The following is a 20,508-nucleotide window of genomic DNA, read 5'->3' on the forward strand; positions in this document are numbered from 1 at the left end:
GCACGCAGGATCCAGTCGCGTATGTTTGTTTGTAATGGCATGTTTGTTCCAAATGGTGTAAAATTCAATATGAACCAGTCCAGGACTTTGTTTTGTGTAAAACGGTTTGTTTTCAGCCAATTTCTCGTAGGACACACAGATACTGGGTCCATCCTCTGCATTGTAACTGTGGAAAAAACGCCATAAAAAACGCCAAGGCAATAAACCCACATGGCTTTTTCATGGCGTTTTTTCTCTCCCATAGACTTCTATTGGAGAAAAAAAGCCAAGATTTCTTGCAAAAAACGCCAGAGTGTCAACATGCTGCAGTTTTGAAAAACTGCCACAGAGCCCAAAAAAGCAGAAAAACACCAAAGAGGACTGAAAAAACGCCAAACAGAAAAACGACAAGTGGAAATGGCATTTTGCGATTTCCTATTGAATTACAGCTAACATCTGGCTGCAGCCGTTTTTCACAAAAAAAACGCCAGGTGGCGCTATTGGCGTTTTTATAGGCGTTTTTAGCAAAAAAAAACCAAATGGAAACCTTGCCTTAGACACAATGTTAAAGGATCCCCGCTGAGACACTCCTTGAAAGCATGGAAGATTTCAGTATCCTGTCAAAGCACTTTTGAAGCACTTTCAAAGATTACAGCGCCTTTGTACACTATATGGACAAAAAGTATTGGGACACCTGACCATTACATCAACAGGGACTTTTAAGAAATTGCATATTTTAAGACATAGATATTAATATGAATTGGTCCCCTCTGTCATATAGGTAAGCAGACTTGATGGGAATTAGACTTGAGTGGAACTCAATATGCAGGTAGATATTTTAATGATGTTTGTATGCTTCTGGTAACATATTAAAAGTTGATACAAGGTCCTGTAGTAATGCTGCTTAACCTCAAGATGGTGTAGGATAAACAGTTCAGAATAAAGTCCTGTAATAATGCTGTTCTATCATAAGATGACAGGCAGAACAACAGAACAGAGACAGCAGTGAAGGGTCAGCAATCCTGAAGTGCAGGTAATATGGTAAGAACTTAAATAACAGGTACAGTCAGAATAAGGGAAGTAGTAATACTTCTTGCTTCCCTCTTAGGTACAGTCCTTGTGAGGAGACATGACTACCAGAACAGCAGGATATGACCCCAGCCATCAGGATTTTAGAAACAGGGCCAAAGAAGTCAAGAGGGTAACACTGGAGAAGCTGCTGAGAGCATGAGATTCATATCCTGAATCAAAGACAAGGACTGATTAAAGTCTAAGTCTTTACATCAGGGAAAATGGGCAGACTAGATGGACAGAATGGTTCTTAACTGTCCTCAAATTCTATGTTTTTACTAATGTGGATATTTTAATACAAATTAAATACCTTGACTTAATAACTCAATAATAATGAAAGTGTTAAAATAACACCTAGCAACCTAGTGTGGTCCATAAATTCACTGTTCACTCGGCACCATTGAGCTTCCTGAGTCTTCCTGAGTGGAGTCCACATATATTTGAGTTTATTCAAAGGTAAGCAGTTCTATACAGATCAATAAGCAATAATGCTACTAAGCGTATATAATGCATTGCTTAATAAAAAAATAATAACATTTAGGTAAAGTGTATAACCTTTGCACCGTGGAGCATGATGATCCCATGTTCCATGTTCTGTGCAAGTCCGTTTAGCTTTCCCATACAGGGTCAAGCCATGTTTACACTCGTATGTAATAACGTCTTGGTATTGGTATTCTTCTTTTCGAGGACTGTATAATCCATTAGTTACAAAACCAGGATCAGGACAAGTCTGAACTGGAAAAAAAATCAAGCAAACAATAAATATTAGTGAACCTAAAGGGAAAGGTTAATGTCTCTGACACCAACTTTTATAGAAGGATGTATATTAAAGCACAATATGACTTCTGGAACAATGTCCTTTGGACAGACAAGACCAAAGTGGAGAGGTTTGGCCATAATGAACAGCCCCATGTTCGGCGACAACCAAACATAGTATGTCAGCACCTATATAACACCTCATACCAATTGTCATAAATAGGATTGCAACAAACGATTATTTTCATAATCGATTAGTTGGCCGATTATTTTTTGATTAATCGGATAAAAAGATTTTTTTATTTAAAATAATTTAATGAACAAACTGGGTGTTAAAAACAAACAACAGAATAAAAAACTTAAAGTTTACATTAACGTGTGTCATTGTATCACACCTGCATTTTTTGTAAATGCCTTCCTATTTTACTGACATAATAATAAAAGCTATATTTTAAAGGTACAAGAACCCAAACATAATATTTCTCAAACTAGGATGTATTACCTAAAAAAGTTTTACTAGTAAATATTAATTCACATGTAAACTATTTTTCATATTTATTAAAAACTGATTGAGAAAAAGGCATTTCTTGTTTTTATTTCCTTTTATTTTCCAACCTGTTTCCCAGTTATGCACATCTGCCCCAGGCTTGCACTCTGCCCCTGATATGCTTTATATCCTCCATATGCCTTAAAACCCCAGATATGCCTTATGCCCCCCAGATATGCCTTATACCCCCTGATATGCAACTCTGCCCCTCCAGATGTGCCTTATAACCACCAGCTATGCCTTATGCCCCCTATATTCCACTCTGCCCCTCTGATATGCCTTATATGCCCCTATATGCCACTCTGCAACTCCAGATATGCCTTATACCTCACTACATCCCACTGTACCCCCTAATATGCCTTATACCTCCAGCTATGCCACTCCACCCCCTATATAGTCTTAAACCACCAGATTTGCCTTATACCCCCCCAGCTATGCCTTCTGCCCGCTGATGTGCCTTATACCCCTTGATATGCAACTCTCCCGCATATATATGTCACTTCACCCCCCCCCATATATGCCTTATACCCCCCAGCTATGCCTTATGCCCCCTATATGCCACTCTGCAGCTGCCGGCACTTCCACCGGGGCTTCTATGGCGTGACTTGACCTTCCGGCGCTCCATCATAGAAACCCCAGCGGAAGTGCCGGCAGCAGCAGAGGTTGTCTACGCGCATCGTGCAGACATCCACTGGCTGTTGGAGAAGAAGATCCAGGTCCTCTGCAGTCAGATTATAAAACAAGGGGTATTTTTCAGAGCAAATGCCCTCATCTTATATTCGATAAAATCGATTCAACTAATTGATAATGAAAATCGTTGACAACAATTTTAATTATAGATTATTGATTTTATTGATTAGTTGTTGCAGCCCTAGTCAAAACCAGCGGTGGAGGGGTGATGATTTGGGCTTGTTTTGAAGCCACATGAACTGGGAACCTTGCAGTCATTGACTATGAACTTCTCTGTTCGACAGCTAATGCTTTGCCGAAATTGGTTCACGCAACAAGACAATAATCCCAAACTCACCAGAAAATCTAAAACAGAATGACTGAAAAAGGAATGGCAATGGCCCAGTCAAAGTCCAGACCTCAACCATTGAAATGCACGCAAACCTCAATGAACTGAAGCAACATTGCACAGAAGAGTTGGCCAAAATTCCTCCACAACAATGTGAGAGACTGATAAAGTCTACAAGCTATTGAATCATAAGGTGTACTTAGTTTCTCACACACGGCTTAATTTTTGTTGAATAAATCTTGACACAGTGTAATATGTCATGTGTTGTTGTTCATCAGAGGTTGTTTTTGCCTAAATTTTAAAATAGATGATTTTTAGTATGCCCTGTGTATTGTGATGCTGTAAACCCCAGGGAGATGATTTGTTTGGCATTTGAGAGCAGGTGCTGTACAGGACATGCATATGGGTCCTTGGGGTGGAGCAACTGGAGAGCAGGGTGGGCCAATGCTCCATTCCCCTTCCAGTGGAAAATCCATGCTGGCTCTTACAAGAGGCTAGAGGTCTGCGGGATCTGGTTCAGGATTCCTGAGGAGCCTGCATCAGGTACAAGTGCTGGTCATTAAAAAAAACCCTGGGGTGTCAGAGGGAAGAGAGAGTTTCCATGTGCTCCCAGGGCAATGAGAGGCCCTGAGGAAGACATCCCTGAGCCAAAGTGTTGCATTATCTGCCTACACCTTAGTGTATTGTCTGGGGGAGGTTTTCCAGAGCCTGGCTTAGCTGGGTCTGGCTAGGAGGTGTAGTTAGTGGATGTTTATGCTGGTCAGTCTGGGACAGTATAGTATAGTTAGAGAGGGCTCCAATCGGAACTAGGTTTGTTTCTTTTATGACTTTGTTTTTGGGTGTTTTGTTTGAGCAGTTGTTTGCTACAAGTTGGTGTTCTTGAGCCTGATTGCCCTAGATGATTGTGCTTAAGACCCTTAACTGTTACATTTTATAGCCCTCATGCTACAGGGCAGGGCTGGGACTGGGACTGAAAAGCAGCCCTGAAAACATTTGGAGACCCGCCATATAGTTTATCTCGCGGTCGAGCTCTTATATCCACACGCACCCCTTATACATACCCCAGTCACACTATTTGCCATACAAATAACTATAAAACAGTATTTTTATCACATTATTTGTATTAAAATACCAGAAAGCAAAAGTGTTAAAAGGCCCTAATAAATTAGATACATTAGACATAATGAAATCAAAACATTTGCTACTGCAAACATTTGTAGATGAGAAAGTTCCATTTTATTCAGTGGAACAAAACAGTGATCACATTATTCTTCACGATATTCTTGTAAGAAACTTTTATTTCTTAATTAATTAATGTAAGCTGTTTTTTCAAATTTAATAAAAGCTGTGATTGAAAAAAATATTTTTTGTTTTTATTTCCTTTTATTTGCCACGCTGCCCCCCTGATATGCCATATACCCTCCTATATGCCACTCTGCCCCATGATATGCCTTTTAACCCCCTATATGCCACTCTGCCCCATGATATGCCTTTTAACCCCCTATATGCCAGGGGCATATCATGGGACATAGTGGCATACAGGGGGTTAAAAGGCATTTCTGGAGGCAGAGGGGCATATAGGGGGTTAAAAGGCATATCATGGGGCACTCTGCCTCCATAGAGCCTATAGTGCCTTTATAGAGCAGAAAGCATCATTCTCTCTTCATTTGCACAATTAATCCACACATTAATTCATTCTCTCACTTATTCGCACAATTCATCCACACATGGATTCACACAATTCATCCACATATGGATTCATTCACACAGTTCATTCACACATGAACTCATTCATTGTCTCACTCATTCACACAATTTATCCACACCTTAATTCATTTATTCTCTCTAATTCTCACTCTTTATTTCAATATCCGTACTACCCCCCTTTCTTACTAACTATCCCCCCTTTCTCACCATCTACCCCCCTTTTCACTATCTACCCCCCCCCTTTATAGTTCACTTACCTTGCTGAAGTCCTGTGGTGGGAGCAGGAGGCCTCTGTCTCGCTGCTCTGCCACGGTGCACAAATAAGCAGCAAATAAACTCTTTGAAGGTGGTGCTGGCATCAGCAGAGGATTAGAAAAGAAAGATCTGGACCTTAAGCTACTTCTGCTGGGAGGATGTTCCATGTATCTACCACCCCCTCAGTAAAGTAAGTCTTCCTTACATTAAGTAGAACTTTATCACATTAAATAAAGTAAAACTCCCAAGAGAGCATAATTAATGTGCAAATGACAACTTATGATTTCAGTGCCTGTAAGAAAAGCTGTGCATTGATTTACCTCTACAAACAAGCAAGGTTATATATTATTTCTGGCACCGCCTTTTAATATATATATATATATATATATATATATATATATATATATATATATATATAACCGTATTGGCTCGAATATAGGCCACACTTTTTTCCCCCACTTTAAGTCTTTAAAGTGGGGGTGCGGCCTATATTCGGGGTCTAGCGCCTGACGCCCGGGACATGCAGTTCCGGGTGCCGGGCAGGCAGCAGGGTTAGGATACAGATCCCCCGCAGCGGTGCAGGGGACCCGTATCCTACTCTCTGATACGCTCAGACAGCCTCCCCTGCCAGCACTTCCCACGGGGGGAGTGCCGGCACGGGAGGTTGTCTAAGCTCATCATGCAGACGTTCACCGGCAGCAGCGATGCGCGTAAACAGCCTCCGCTGCCGGCACGTCTGCACGATGTGCTTTAACAATCTCCCTTGCCGGGAATTCCCACGGGGGGAGTCCCGCCAAGGAAGATTGCTAAAGCACATCGTGCATACGTGCCGGCAGCGGAGGTTGTTTACGCACATCGCTGCTGCCGGTGAACGTCCGCACGACGCGTTTTACCTCTGCCCCCAAGACTTACCAGAGCAGACTCCCGGGTGTCTGCTCTGGTAAGTCGGGGGGAGGAGGAGGAGGACAGTGGCAGCATATCTCGGGGGGGGGGGACAGTGGCAGCATATCTCGGGGGGGAGGACAGTGGCAGCATATCTCGGGGGAGAGGACTGTGGCAGCATATCGCGGGGGGGCAGTGGCAGCATATCTCGGGGGGGACAGTGGCAGCATATCTAGGAGGGGACAGAGTGGCAGCATATCTCGGGGGGGGGCAAAGTGGCAGCATGTCTATTAAAAAAATCATTCTTTAAAAAAGCACCAAACTTTTAGGGTGCGGCCTATATACGGGGGCGGCCTATATCCGAGCCAATACGGTATGTATATATATATATAAAGTCCAAGATTAACAATTGCACTCCAAACACCACTTTTTCTGCCCGGTGTCAAGTAGCTGTAACAGCAAATCATATAATATACAACAATAGTTACCGGCACTCCAGGGACTTCTTAAAGATATATTATATATATAATCTATACACACACGCACACATTATATTACATTTCTGTTTCACCTCTGCATTCTGGTATAGCTTCACTCCAGTCTCCGTCTGCAAGACATTCTCTGTAATTTATTTTCGATATCATCTTGTATCTGAAGTATAGGGACAAATTAGTATTTTGGCCATGCTATGAATCTTTTCACTGTCAAAAAAAGGAACTGGCAGATGCTACTTAGAACTCCCATAAACCTAACCTATATCAGTTATCTTTAAATCAAATAATAATTGCGTACAAAACGATAATCCAGGCAAAGAGCAAAATTTTAACATTTGGCAAAACGGAGCTCCACATTTAGTTAATAATAAATAATGTATCCATTAATATCACATTCTATGTCTATGTACATCATTCCAGAGTTTGAATTACGGTAACTTCATTCCAAACCATCAAGTTGCATTAGGTCTCACAAAGGAAACACCATTGGATTGTTTGTGTTAGGGCTGTCCCATTTTGACATTTCAAAACAAAATAGACTTATAGAGCTGAAAAACAGAAAACTATGGATCTGATGGATTTTCAAGTATAATATCTTTAGTTTTTTTGGATCAGTTTCCACCCTTGGGAATATTTGGTCATATTAAAATCACAGGTACATGCGACAGACTCTCTATTTGTGGATTAAATCACCCCTACAAGTAGCACAAATTTATTTATGATAAACTCAAATGTGTCTGATGTAAAACTTTATTTTATAAAGGCAAAACCATATCCAAAAATCCAGAAAATCATTCAGAAAGCTTTAATCAGTGATCTCTTTTTTTGTTTTCTGTTGCCATTGTAGCAACACTTGGGGTACATATATTTATTTAGTATCTTGTTATAGCAGACCTAAAGACCCTGGGTTTTCATGTTATTACATTAATTCTGGGGCTTTTCATTACTTAATACACGCCATGTTATTTTACTTAACCATATCAGCCACTATATACAAAACTCACCCTGTGTAACATGAGTAGTTCGCTTTAGAACCAAATAAAAAATCAGATGCCTCCATACGACCATTGTTAATTTCCCCAGGATTTCCACATGATCTCCCTTAAGAAACCAAAAAAACAAAACTATTAACTGTAAACTTTTGAAATAGTATTTTATCTTTATTATAAAAATATACAATTCTATCCAAAGTATTGTAAAAAAAAATCTAAAGAAGATGAACACTTGAATTACCTGCACTCCATACACTAGGAGGCAAAAAGCTACTTACGTGTGCAGAATATGTCAAGAGTAGACCAAGTGAGGTTTGTAGTACAAGTAATGGTGCTGTTAGTGTTTGGAATACGGGTGTACCCAGGCTTGCATTTGTATTGCGCAACTGTGCCAATGTTGAAATATTCTTTGTCAGCAAATTGCTGATTCAAATCTGCATTCTTTATTATAGGAGGAGAAGGGCAAACAGCTAAAAAGAAAAGAAAGAAAATAATTATAGGTTTTCCATCTGCTAAGACCTAAATCATATGGAGACTTTAGCTTCAGGTTATGTTCAGAATAGCCTTATGTGTGTCCTAGAGTGTATTTTGTGTGACTGTAGGTGGTGTGTGGTATGTGATCTGTGTGGCTGATAGTGGTGTGTACAGTAGACTGATTTGTGTGGCTTAGAGTAGGTTGTTTGTGGTACAGTACATATACACACAGACAGTACGCATACACTTATGGTGCATACACACATGGTGCACACTCAAATGGTAAACTCATACACACTACACACAGTACACATACATTCATCACACCTTCCAACCATCCCTGATTTCATGAGACAGTCCCACCTTTGCAGGTAGTGGGGTGCATGGGCCTATTAGGGAGTTCCTCTGATCTCCTCTGACGGGCCCAGGGAGGTGTAAAAGCTATAGAGGTCTGTATTGTTGATGTACAGACCTCCATTGCAGCTAGCATTAAGCCTTCTTACAACATTAGCATCGCTAGGTGGTTATACAGGTAAGGCAGATGGAAGATAACCGCCCGCCCACATCAGGGGTCAACCCCACCCCAACACAGGTGTCAACACCTAAAATGTTTGGGAATACATATAAACCCACATGGTACACATATACTCACTACACACCACACTACACACACAGTAAACTGTGGTAAGCCTGCACGTTGGGATAGATGCACTGTCCCTATTACTGGAAATCTGGACCAGAGACAGACCGCCCAAAGGGACCGCCTCATGAATATTGGGTAACAACCTTGGTCACCTATAAACAACTAGTGATTAATCATAAAAAAATATTTTACAGTAAAGTTTAACAAACCATATGCCCCATATACGGTATGATGTTTTTAATATTCTTGTTAAAAGATTTTTTCCTAACACTTCCTGCCTCTTCTGTGAGGTTGATGTATCCCAGCATGGAGTTGATGCTCTCAAACGTATTACTGGCTGCTCATTTAACATTATATTTAATCAAGAGAAAGGGTTAGATGGAAGGCGAGGAAAAGGCACATGGAGTCAAGAAATGGCAGGTCTTAGGTCCTAGCAAGGGGTATGACTGATGTGCTTGAGAAAGAAATGTGGCAACCAAAGTGGTACCTTAGAGGCTTTTCATCCTCTCACATCCTGTTGAGGTTAAGCCCTGTGATATGATGCAATGGTGCCCCAAAAGGTTGCAAGGTGGCAGCCGGCAAGTGGGAGGTATGATCGTGGTCTGTGCTACACAACTATTGAGCTAAATAGTTTCCACAGTTCAGTGGGCCTATCAAGTGCGATCATCTGATCTCCTTAACTTGTGTATGATCACCATTGCCCACAAAAGCTGGACAGTAGGGCAGCTGGGTAGGACAGTGACAGAAAACTGGGACTGCCGTATGCAAAATTGGAGGTATGATGTACATGATAACGGAAGGTAATGCAGGTTGTGGCAGATATGCAAAAAAAATTAAAATAAAATAGCAGTTAAATTTTGTTATTAAAAAGTGGATATGGTTTAGGTGCTGGAGGTTGCTACAGTCATTTAAGCCTTGGTTATTTCGCTTCCACATATTTGGAGTGTTTATCATATATCATGTAACCTCTTCAAACCTTTGCATTTGGGAGGGGGAGAACTCCAAAGTCCAGAATCGATGCATTCTATGTAACGTTCACCAATCAATCTTAGGTTGTCATCACATGAAAATGTCAAAGAATCCTTGTAGAAATATGTTTTGTTCCTCGGGTGGTATGTTCCATTAGAAATTTCAGGAGTAGGACAAGTAATAACTAGGGAGTAAAAATAAAACAAAAACTATTTCTCAAAACTTTAGTGAACATAAACTGAATAACCTGAAAATGTAATATTTAATATTTTCTACATCTGAAGTCATCTGCACATAAAATGATACATTTGAGCACACTACCACATATGAATGTTATATTTGCATGTATTGTTTATTCCACAGCATATCTTGATAAACTCTAAAAGTCACAATAATGCATGTATACAGAACAAAATAAGTTAAATAAATTCTTCTAAATCCTTAGCTCAATTGCGTAAATGCTGGCACATTAGGGTGTATGTGTGAAATTTTTTTAGCAGCAATGGGGACAAATGGAAATATCACCGCTTCAACAAGCTGACAGTGACAACCATTCATTTAAAATACATAAAATATAATAAAAATATTATAATTAAGGTATTTCTATAGTTTTTATTAGTATGCACATGGTGTCATGCATGTATAAACAGCAGGCTGTATAAGATTGGCATACCTTCGCATTTAGGAAGAACACCACTCCATGTCCCATCTTCTTGACAACGTAAAGTTGAATCTGATACCATTTTGTACCTGACAGATAAAAGCAGAAAGCACGGCTACTTTACTATTTTCCTTTGTGCCGTTGGATCTATCTATCTATCTATCTATCTATCTATCTATCTATCTATCTATCTATCTATCATCTATTGCTGCTAAGCCACTGCTTGCTGAAGGCCGATCCCATATCCTGTATGGTGTGAAATGACAAATGCCCTCACTGCATTTCAGTAATCCGCATTAAGCACTTCCAAAAATGTATACTTTTATGATCTATTGTGAATAACACTTACCCTTCATGGCAGATATACCGTACTATTGAGCCATAAAGAAAGTCATAAAATTGCATGTTTCCATTTTCAATGTCTCCTGGATTTCCACATGATCTCCCTACAAAAATGATAGCAAATGCACGCTTTCATTATATTATATTATATTGTCAACTATTATAAATAACTGACACTGTCATAAATAGTATGTGTCCTTAACTACCATATGCTATTATTCCAATTCATTCTATTATTATAATATCCATTTTTAATCTTTACCCAGAGGAAGGAGATTTAGCATAAAATACCACATTCTTTTAGTTCATCATTAATCTTTATTATCCAATAGTTACTAGACTTGTGCATTGGAATTCATACTAATTTGAATTTTAACAAACATTGACAGTTTCGTTAATTCATTTGAATGTCTGATAACGAGGAGGGACCCCCAACGACGCAAATAAAAATGAAGCAGAGATCTCTAAATTTTCGTTTGCATTTTGTTATTTTTTTTTAATCTCTCCCACTTTCTCACGCTCTCTCTTCTCCACTAACCACTTCCGCATTCCGGTCTCCTTTTACGGAGCTCCGCTTTTTGCCTTGACGCTTGTTCTTTTATCTTCTTTGTTGGCCCGCTCATCCCCGCTATCCAATCTGTTAACCTAGGCTCCTAGAGTGCTTCCAACAGGGCTCTTTTGCAGATGTACTTCAGGAGGCCAGGATAACGTGGATGGATTTGCAGAGAAAGAGGAGTTGAGAAACTCTTCTGTTTCTCCACATATTCGTCTTTCCTTCAAAGGGACAACCTCTCCTTGTTCCTCTATTTAGGCATACAAGGGCAATACACCCTTTTGCAGAAGCACTCTGGAAGGCCTGCATAACCAGGGGATAGCGAGGAGGAGCAGGCTGAGGTAGGAGAAGCAGAGTTACAGAAATAGAGACAGGGTTAAGGAAGCAGCTGGTGAGGGTGAGTGACAACATATTTCTTTTCCGAATGAAAAAAGCCCTCCAAAACTTTTTGTGTCTGTTTGGTACTTTCATGTTTTAGACAAAACAAATTACATGAAAAGTTTAACAAATTGTTTCTAGTAGATTTGTGCACATGGACCAAAAACAGATTAACAGCCAGATTTGGACACATACACGTTTCACATGTTGCTGATCCGGAAACACATAGTTAAAAAAAAAGCCTTTAGATGTTAAAGCTGCTGGTACATTACCACTCCATTTAGCTGCATAATATGTGTGTGCAAACCTTTAAATAATAGCAGCCATCCAGAATAGCCCCTTACTTAAAAAAAACTTTCTGCATGAAGCCATGATATAGCTGCTTCCAGACCGAATTCCATAGCAAAACCATTTTAAAAAATGTAAACGGTAACCAATAATTAAAGTTATGTTAGTTCGCATGCAATTATAAGGTAATGCATTGAAAAATGAGCAAACCCATCGACATCATATTTTTCTCTTACCTAAGTTTGTAATTTTCATTTTTTAACATTTGATTAGTAAACTGGAGTGGTTTGCCCAGCTGCCTTAAGAAAACTAATTGGAGCAATTACAGACATCCACCGAGAGTTAGTAAAATGCACAGAGGTATGGTAGGGTTCCACTCCATATCCCTCCAACGTGTTGGGGGTTTTGGTAAGAGGAGGGGAGCGGCAGGGTCAAGACTGGAAGTGCGCACAACTAGATGCTTGGCCAGCAGTCGACCTGAGAAGCATCCTCACTGCACTCAGCCTTGAAGTGTCGTGAGGTAGTCCTGTTAGAGCTGCAATATAGACCTATGCTAGAACAACATTCATCTCCATTGATAATGGCTCCCAGCTGATGATCAACGGAGAAGGGCATCTCTGGAACGCAGGACTTATAATTATACCTCAACGGTACAGGACTGTTGAGGAGTTAATATGCATTTTTAATTGGTTGGGCATGTCTGCTCCTTTAATGTCAGACATCCTTAGTTATTGCACATCTATGATTTATGGTCATCATCTTAGTTAACATAAAAACATATAAGCAAGAGACATGCTTAATAGGATTGTTTTTCTATGTACTCTTGATCTCAAAAACATTGTATAGTTTGTGTCTATATAAATTTAGTATAAAATTGTTTCAAAGTGTGTGTTTACTATACAGAGTATGTATATCCCATAATGTACAAAACATTTTAGGATTACATTCTGGCTTTTGCTCTACTTTACTGCATGATGTTACTGCAAAAATATTATAAACAAAAATGTGCTTACGGGTACAGAAGTTCTCATAATAAGAAATTTGGTTCCTTCCCAAGCAAGTTATAGTGTTATTAGTTTTGGGAACTCGTTCATAGCCAACACGACATTTATAGTGCAGTGTGGTATCCTGAATGAACAGATTCTGATCAATAAGTGCTTTATCCTCTTCCTCTAGTTCAGCAAAGTCTAACACAGGTGGTGGCTTGCATATACCTGGAAAAGAAACATCCAATTCTTGAGGTGAACCAGGGAACGGCTGGATCCTTTAGGACTGTGGGGCAGGAAAATTCTTGCCCCCTCCCAATAACATACACACTAACACACATATTAACGCACACCTTCACACTTACACACGCATGCAAACACACATAGACACCGGCTTACACATATTCAAACAGAACATAACAAGTAGTGGATCACATAACAATTTGGACAATGGATGAGGAGGTTTTCCACAAAACGTAAGGCCCACTTTGCATGTGTTATACACCCAACAAATACCAGTGATCAGAAAACAAATCATTACACAATTGTTAGCTCCATATATTTGGTATGGCAAATATCTTAAGAATAGAATATACAGTATGTTGCATAGTATAGTTAAATAGTTTAATATAAATTGTGATTAAGAAACTAAGCTAAATTACTGAGATTTATATTACGTAAAAGCTAGAATTGTTTTAAAACAGAAACGCCATGTTTTTAAAGAAGAATTTTTAATGCGATACTATTACCGTATTTCCCCATGTATAAGTTATTGGGGGTCTAAAAACTGGGTGCGTCTTATCCAGTGGTTGTAGATTGTAGAGGGGCCGCCCCAAACTCCATCAAAGCAGTTACTACTTCCCAGTCCCTCCCTGCAGTCACACTGACGATTGGCCCTGCCCCTTTCCGTATAACATCCACACTGCTCAGCAACCCATCTAACAGTATAAGATTAATATTTGGGCTCCTAAAAGTTAGGCGAGGTGGGGGTTAATTTAGCGGCAGTTATTGTAATGGGATGTTTAGGGTTAATTTAGGGGCAGTTATGGTTAATGGGGTGTTTAGGGTTAATTTAGGGGCAGTTATGGTTGATTGGGTCTTTAGGGTTAATTTAGGGGCAGTTAATGGATGGCAGTGATGAGGATGATGAGGCTGAATTTTATAATGAATAAAACTTGAGTTCAATAACTTTGTCATTTTTTCCCCAAATTTCGGGCCCCAAAATGAAGGTGCGTCTTATACATGGGGAAATACGGTAATTCAAAATTGTGAGAGTTTCCCTTTAACCAAGATATTCTTTATCCTTCTAGTGAGGAAAACATGCAAGTAAAACTTACCTAGGCACCTAGGTATGTCTGGTTCCCACTTGTTATTAAGGGTGCATTTTATTAAGGCAGATCCTCTCATCAGAAAACCACTGTAGCACTCAAACCTCACAGCAGAATGCAACATGTATGGGCCAGAAAATCCTAATAATTTCCGTGAGTTGGGAACGATAGGATTGGGACAAGAAATAACTGAAAAAAAAAGAACTAGCTGATAAGAAATATAAAAACGTGGAGCCATTTTTTTATCTATTTTAGATAATGATTTGTGATATTGGAACAAAGCTAGGTTTATTTATAGTGTTAGAAACAGCAGTAACATCTTTTTTTTTTGTAAGAGAGCTGATAATAGACCAAAGGGCTATTTTAGTAAACAGGCTGAATTGAGGGCTTCCAAAAAATTATGGTACAAAAGCATTTTTGCAAATGCATTATTTTGCCCACTTGAAGCCTAACCCTCGGGGGCCACTGCCAGCACACATCTATTAATGCTTTCTCCTTTGCTGTGTGCCGTCTACTGCTGTCTAGCGGTGTAGCGGTGCAGGGGACCTGGATCCTAACCCTGCTGCTTGGCCGCAGCAGGGCTGAATGATAAAGAAAAGAAAAAAAAAACACCTGCCCGGGCCCAAAACTGCATGGGGTGTTCCCGGTCTGCAGTGGTCAGTAACTATCCAAGGATGGAAAATCGTCCGGCAACAGGGTCATGGGTGGCCAGGGCTCATTGATGCGCGGGGGGAGGGGGCATGTGGTCAAATTCATCAGACGAACTACTGTAAAGTTAATGTCAGAGCATACAGTGCATAGCAGTTTGTTGCATATGGGGCTACGTAGACACAGACCAGTCAGGGTGCCCATGCTGACCCTTGTCCACTGCCGAAAGCGCATACAAAAGGGGAAGTGAGCATAAGAACTGGACCATGGAGCTGAGGAATCACGTTTTCTTTTATATCACGTCGCTTTCCTGGAGAATATATGGAATAAGTGGAACAGCCTTCCTACACAATTGGCAGATTGTAATACAGTGAGATAATTTGAACGTGCATGGCATAGACTTTATTCTGAATATAAGACACAGTCAAGAACCAAATTTTTATGTTTGTGTGGCTGGAAAGAATATGCAAATTAGATGGACCAAAAGGTCAATATCTTCCCTTAAACACTATGTATACTTCAATCTAAAGTAAAATCTCTTTACATTTCAATATCTATGAATTTCTAGATTATGACCTCTTGTCATAACTTTTTTTGCAATATTCTTCCCTCTTGTATTTTGTTTAATCTCTTTATTTAAATGCACATCACCTCTCCCCGCTTTCTCCCAAAAGCTATACTGATTGACACCCCATAGTCTTTCTATTTATTTTTTGTCCTGGAAACCATTCACTGTTTTAGCAGCCCTTCTCCAGAATGTCTATATTATTCTACAGATGGGGTCTTGAACAGTTCTGATTACAGAGCATATGCACCTCACCTCCGTTTCTTGGCGATCTGCCATATACTTTTCACAAAATGGCACATTGGACTTTTCCAGCAAAACATTTGCCATTTTCCCTTAATTTTTATTTAGATCCAGTGTATATCTACTAAAGAAACTGCAATATTTTAAAACAGATATTTTGCAGTAAACTGTCAGGGGGTGTGGACAACACATTGCTTTGAAAATAATAGTTTATAATCTTACGTTTGCATTGGGGTGGTTCAGAACTCCAGATTCCATTTTCTGTGCAGTGTATAGATGCTTGGCCAATCTGATCTAAACCATATTTGCATTTATATGTCACAGCATCCAAGTACTGATATACTTCTTTTATGGGGTCATATGAACCATCAATTACATCCATAGGTGCAGTGCAGATTACAGCTGTAAAGGGTATACATTTGTTTATATAGGAAATAGATTGGAAATAACACTTCAAAAACAGAAATAAACTTCTCTGAGTACTTTAAAATACATTATTCAAATGGAAAAAAGAATCACTTACCTTAGGGAAAACCTGTGGTCCTGCAGCTGCAATACTTAAGCAAGGTACAATAACTGTGCTTAAAACACCCAATGAGTGGCAAGAAAATGCACCCATTGAAAGCAATGGAAGTACTTTCTTAACATGTGCATGGGGGTCTCCCCCAAATAGCTGGGGGTGAAGTAAGGGCAGCTGCCATCTTCCTCTGAGGTCTGATGATTCTTTTCACAGTGGCAAGAAAGTATTCCCATTAAATGTTTTACTGTATGGGCATTTATTTATGTATTATTTCCATTTTCACATATTTGTATGTGTATACATGAATCTGTGTACATATATATGTATTTGGAATACAAGGAATACAAGAAACTTTCTAGCTGTTCTAACATAATTGCAAAGCAGTTTTCTAATGATCAATTAGCACTTGGATTATCAAATACAAGGTTCCATTAGGAGTGATGGTTGCTGATTGAGGCCCTCTGTACACCTCTGAAGATAGTCCATTAATTATCAGCTGTTCCCCGCTACAATACGGTAGTCATTTACAACATTAACAATGTCTACACTGTATTTCTGATCCATTGGATGTTATTTTACAAAATTTGCTTTTCTAAGATTTCTAAGTAACCCAAACCTTATGAATGATAGTGTGTATGTATGTAGGTAGTCTCTAGGAAATTCAAGTGTGTATGTTGGGTTCCTGAAATGCAAGTCTCAGTTTATGGAAGATAAAATAATAAAAGGAACAGATGCATAGGCCTTAGCATAGAGTGAAAAATGCCTTAGACTGAGTTCCCAGAACAATACTGATTAGATACCAACAAGAGGTAAACTATTGGTAGGCAATAAAGATCCCAAACAGAAGATTAAGAGAAGTGCTCTTACACCGCTTCTATAGTCATTTTTCAGGTTGTGAATGATTAAAAATATACTCAACCAATCAGAAGCCTTGGTCATGTGATCAGATGGGACTTTACATTATATAAAGTGACTTCTAAGCCAATTCATAAGACGAAAAAGGGAAGGACAAGAAGGATAGAGAAATAGTAAACCAGAGGATCCATGAAACATCTAACCAGGTAGCTATACTGTGGCCATGCATGCAAGATATTAAATAAATAGTAACTGTAAATATCTATGTTATCATTGTAATATTTTAGTTGGGGATATGTTAAGTAATTCTGTTTTGTCTTGTTTGTTATGTGAAATTAAGCACTATAAGGAAAACAAACTGATACCATGAAATATTGGATGTTTCTGGTAAATGTCTGTTAAATTTTCATCAAGCTGAGCTTCTTGTGCTGAACCCTAGAGTTTAGTTAGAAAGGGAAGTACCGTAAGTGGTAACTGCATAAGCCAGACAATACCTACACTGATGCATGTTCTATGAATGTATCTTTTACATGTATATGTCTAATAAATTAGTTATATTATTGAGACAAGCAAATATGCAGTTGATAGATATATATAAATGCATAGATTATATACATTTATGTGTGTTTCTGTGTATCTGTTGGTGAATAATGGTAATTCCAAGCACATAATACTGTATACTTATAGTAACAGTCATATATTACCTACTGTAAACAAAGCCAATAGGAGTGTTTTCTGAGCATTTGCACAGGGTTCTGGATAGACCCCTTGTCCACAGCATCTGCCAAGTATATGACAAGGGTATGTGTTCAGCTGAACAGATATCCTATCCGCAAAATGGCTGGGCCAAAGGGAAGTTGCAAATGCACGTGTTTGGGGGGGGGGGTGCATCATGCCCTCATACATTTTAACCAAACCCAACAAATTTCAAATACCATGAATTAGTCAATCTTGCCTCGTTCTTACCTTCACATTCAGGAACAATGTTGCTCCAAGTTCCATCTGCTTGACAGTCCCTATAAGGCCTTTTTGAAACCATTCGGTATCTACCATGCATATAAAACAGATTTAAAGAAAGATGAGGGTATTTTGTAAAAAAAAAAGAAAACAATCTGTGTATATTACACATAAAAATAATACTACCTAACATGAGCACTTATAATAATGTTATTAACTAACAATATAATAGAATAATATATGATAATAAAAGATATAATCCATGGAGAGACTTCCCATGAAGCTTTAAAGCTTCACTCACCATAACCCACATGCATTTTGAATGAATGACTGAATAAGTGAATGAATGTATAAGTGTTTAAGGGCAGACATGGACAAGCAGGCTGTTAAGGGGGCAGAGGTGGCACGGGGAGGCTATTAAGGGGCAGAGGTGGGACAGGCAGGGTACTTAAGGGGCAGGGGTGGCACAGGCAAGCTACTTAAGGGGCAGGGGTGGCCCAGGCAGACTACTTAAGGAGCAGGGGTAGCACAGGCAGGCTACTTAAGGGGCAGAGGTGGCAAAGGCAGGCTGCTTCAGGGGCATAGATGGCACAGTCAGGCTGTTTCAGGGGCACAGACAGGCTGTTTCAGGGACATAGGTGGCACAGACAGGCTGCTTCAGAGGCAGAGGTGGTACAGGCAGGCTGTTTTAGGGACAGAGGTGGCAGAGGCAGGCTGTTTCAGGGGCAGAGACCTACCAAGTCAACGTCTGGCTTAGTATATAGTGATGAGGGTTATGCTACACTGCCATCAATGTCTGGCCCAGTGTATAGTGATGCGGGTTCCCCTGTACCACCATCAATGTCTGGCTCAGTATATAGGGATGGGAGTTATGCTGCATAATATCTGTTCAGTAAATGTTATTTATTGAATCTTAATTTATCTATTAGTTAATATTTTATTTTTTCAAACTTCTAGTTTTTTCAGCTGGCATACAGTTTACAAATTTGTGAAATAAATATTCTTGCCAACATTCATTATTTTTTATTTTAAAGTGTGTGTGGGGGGTGCCACATCCGTCTGGATGCCAGATACTCTAGGTACGCCCCTAAAGCCATGGTAAATATTATCATACTAGGCACCCAAAAAGTAGTACTGCAGCTGCGTAATAAGTCAATCATGTCCCGCTGGAATTCTAGCATACACAAATTTTTCCCAAAGTGTTTTTGGCTATCATACTGTAGGGTAGTCCGGATGGAATTGGGTCCTTTTTTAAGGGGACCATTCACTCTTACAGGTTGGTAATGTAAAGATAATATAACCCTGAAAATAATAGTAACTCTATCAGACAACTGAGGATGCATTTGTATATATCACTCACCCTGTATTACATTTATATTTTACTCTGGAGCCAAATATAAAATCAGTAGCTTCAAATTCACCATTCATTGCATCTCCAGGATTTCCGCATGATCTTGCTTCAAAAGAAAAATATCAAATTAGGTATTTATTTAAACTAGCAACAACAATTTCACCATCTATGCACAACAGCCTCACAGACACAGAGCGGGGGCTGTTTCTGTGCTGAATTGCAGATCTGCATCTCACTGTGTACTTCCTCAGTTTGGGATGTTCCAGGGACCCCCTCTGCCATAATTTTAAATGGAAAGTTAAAAGCACACTTAGTCAGACCACAGAGAAAGAGGGCAGCTGCAGCTTCTAGGTCAGGTGTTTTTTTTATTTTATCGGAAGAATACATATTAAAGTATTAACATTGTACTACACACTTCTGTTAACTTATATAACTTATCCTCAAGACAGCGGCGGACCGACCCATCGGGCACTCAGGCATGGGGTCTAGAGGAGCAAGGCTGTTTATGGGGAGAAACATAGAAAGTGAGGGCAGATAAGAACCATTCAGCCCATCCACAGTGGCGTCTCCAGCTTTCATATTTAGGGGGGGAACAGGGACCAAAGTAGGAGGGCAATTATAAAACATTACATATACACTAATGTGTATATATATATATATATATATATATATATATATATATATATATATGCATTAGATATGCATTTTTAACTACATAATATGTACGTATCATTTATCTCTTTGAAGTAAAGGTCGTGATTGAAATATGATTTCAAGATACCATATTGGCTCGAATATAGGCCTATATTCGGGGTCTAGCGCCCGACATCCGGGACATGCAGTTCCTGCTCTGGTAAGCCGGGGGGGGGGCAGAGTGGCAGCATATCTCGGGGGGGAGGAGGACAGTGGCAGCATATCTCGGGGGGGGGAGGACAGTGGCAGCATATCTCGGGGGGGGAGGACAGTGGTAACATATCTCGGGGGGGCAGTGGCAGCATATCTCGGGGAGGAGGAGGACAGTGGCAGCATATCTCGGGGGGGGGAGG

General features: G+C 39.7%; 1 protein-coding gene across 1 annotated transcript in view; it reads right to left on the reverse strand.

The window, feature by feature from the left end:
* Nucleotides 1–20,508, reverse strand: part of LOC128475183 (complement receptor type 1-like) — a 45,589-nt gene that overhangs the window by 1,069 nt on the left and 24,012 nt on the right. The window contains exons 7-18 of the mRNA XM_053457654.1: nucleotides 19,472–19,568; nucleotides 18,121–18,200; nucleotides 16,002–16,181; nucleotides 14,333–14,512; nucleotides 13,023–13,223; nucleotides 10,798–10,894; nucleotides 10,461–10,537; nucleotides 9,795–9,971; nucleotides 7,980–8,171; nucleotides 7,714–7,810; nucleotides 6,787–6,866; nucleotides 1,606–1,785 (exon numbers count right to left, since the gene is read on the reverse strand). Of these exons, the coding sequence (XP_053313629.1) occupies nucleotides 1,606–1,785; nucleotides 6,787–6,866; nucleotides 7,714–7,810; nucleotides 7,980–8,171; nucleotides 9,795–9,971; nucleotides 10,461–10,537; nucleotides 10,798–10,894; nucleotides 13,023–13,223; nucleotides 14,333–14,512; nucleotides 16,002–16,181; nucleotides 18,121–18,200; nucleotides 19,472–19,568 (1,638 nt within the window). The remainder of the gene's footprint in view (nucleotides 1–1,605; nucleotides 1,786–6,786; nucleotides 6,867–7,713; nucleotides 7,811–7,979; nucleotides 8,172–9,794; nucleotides 9,972–10,460; nucleotides 10,538–10,797; nucleotides 10,895–13,022; nucleotides 13,224–14,332; nucleotides 14,513–16,001; nucleotides 16,182–18,120; nucleotides 18,201–19,471; nucleotides 19,569–20,508) is intronic.

Source organism: Spea bombifrons, chromosome 2 (assembly GCF_027358695.1).
Source record: "Spea bombifrons isolate aSpeBom1 chromosome 2, aSpeBom1.2.pri, whole genome shotgun sequence".
Classification (NCBI taxonomy): domain Eukaryota; kingdom Metazoa; phylum Chordata; class Amphibia; order Anura; family Pelobatidae; genus Spea; species Spea bombifrons.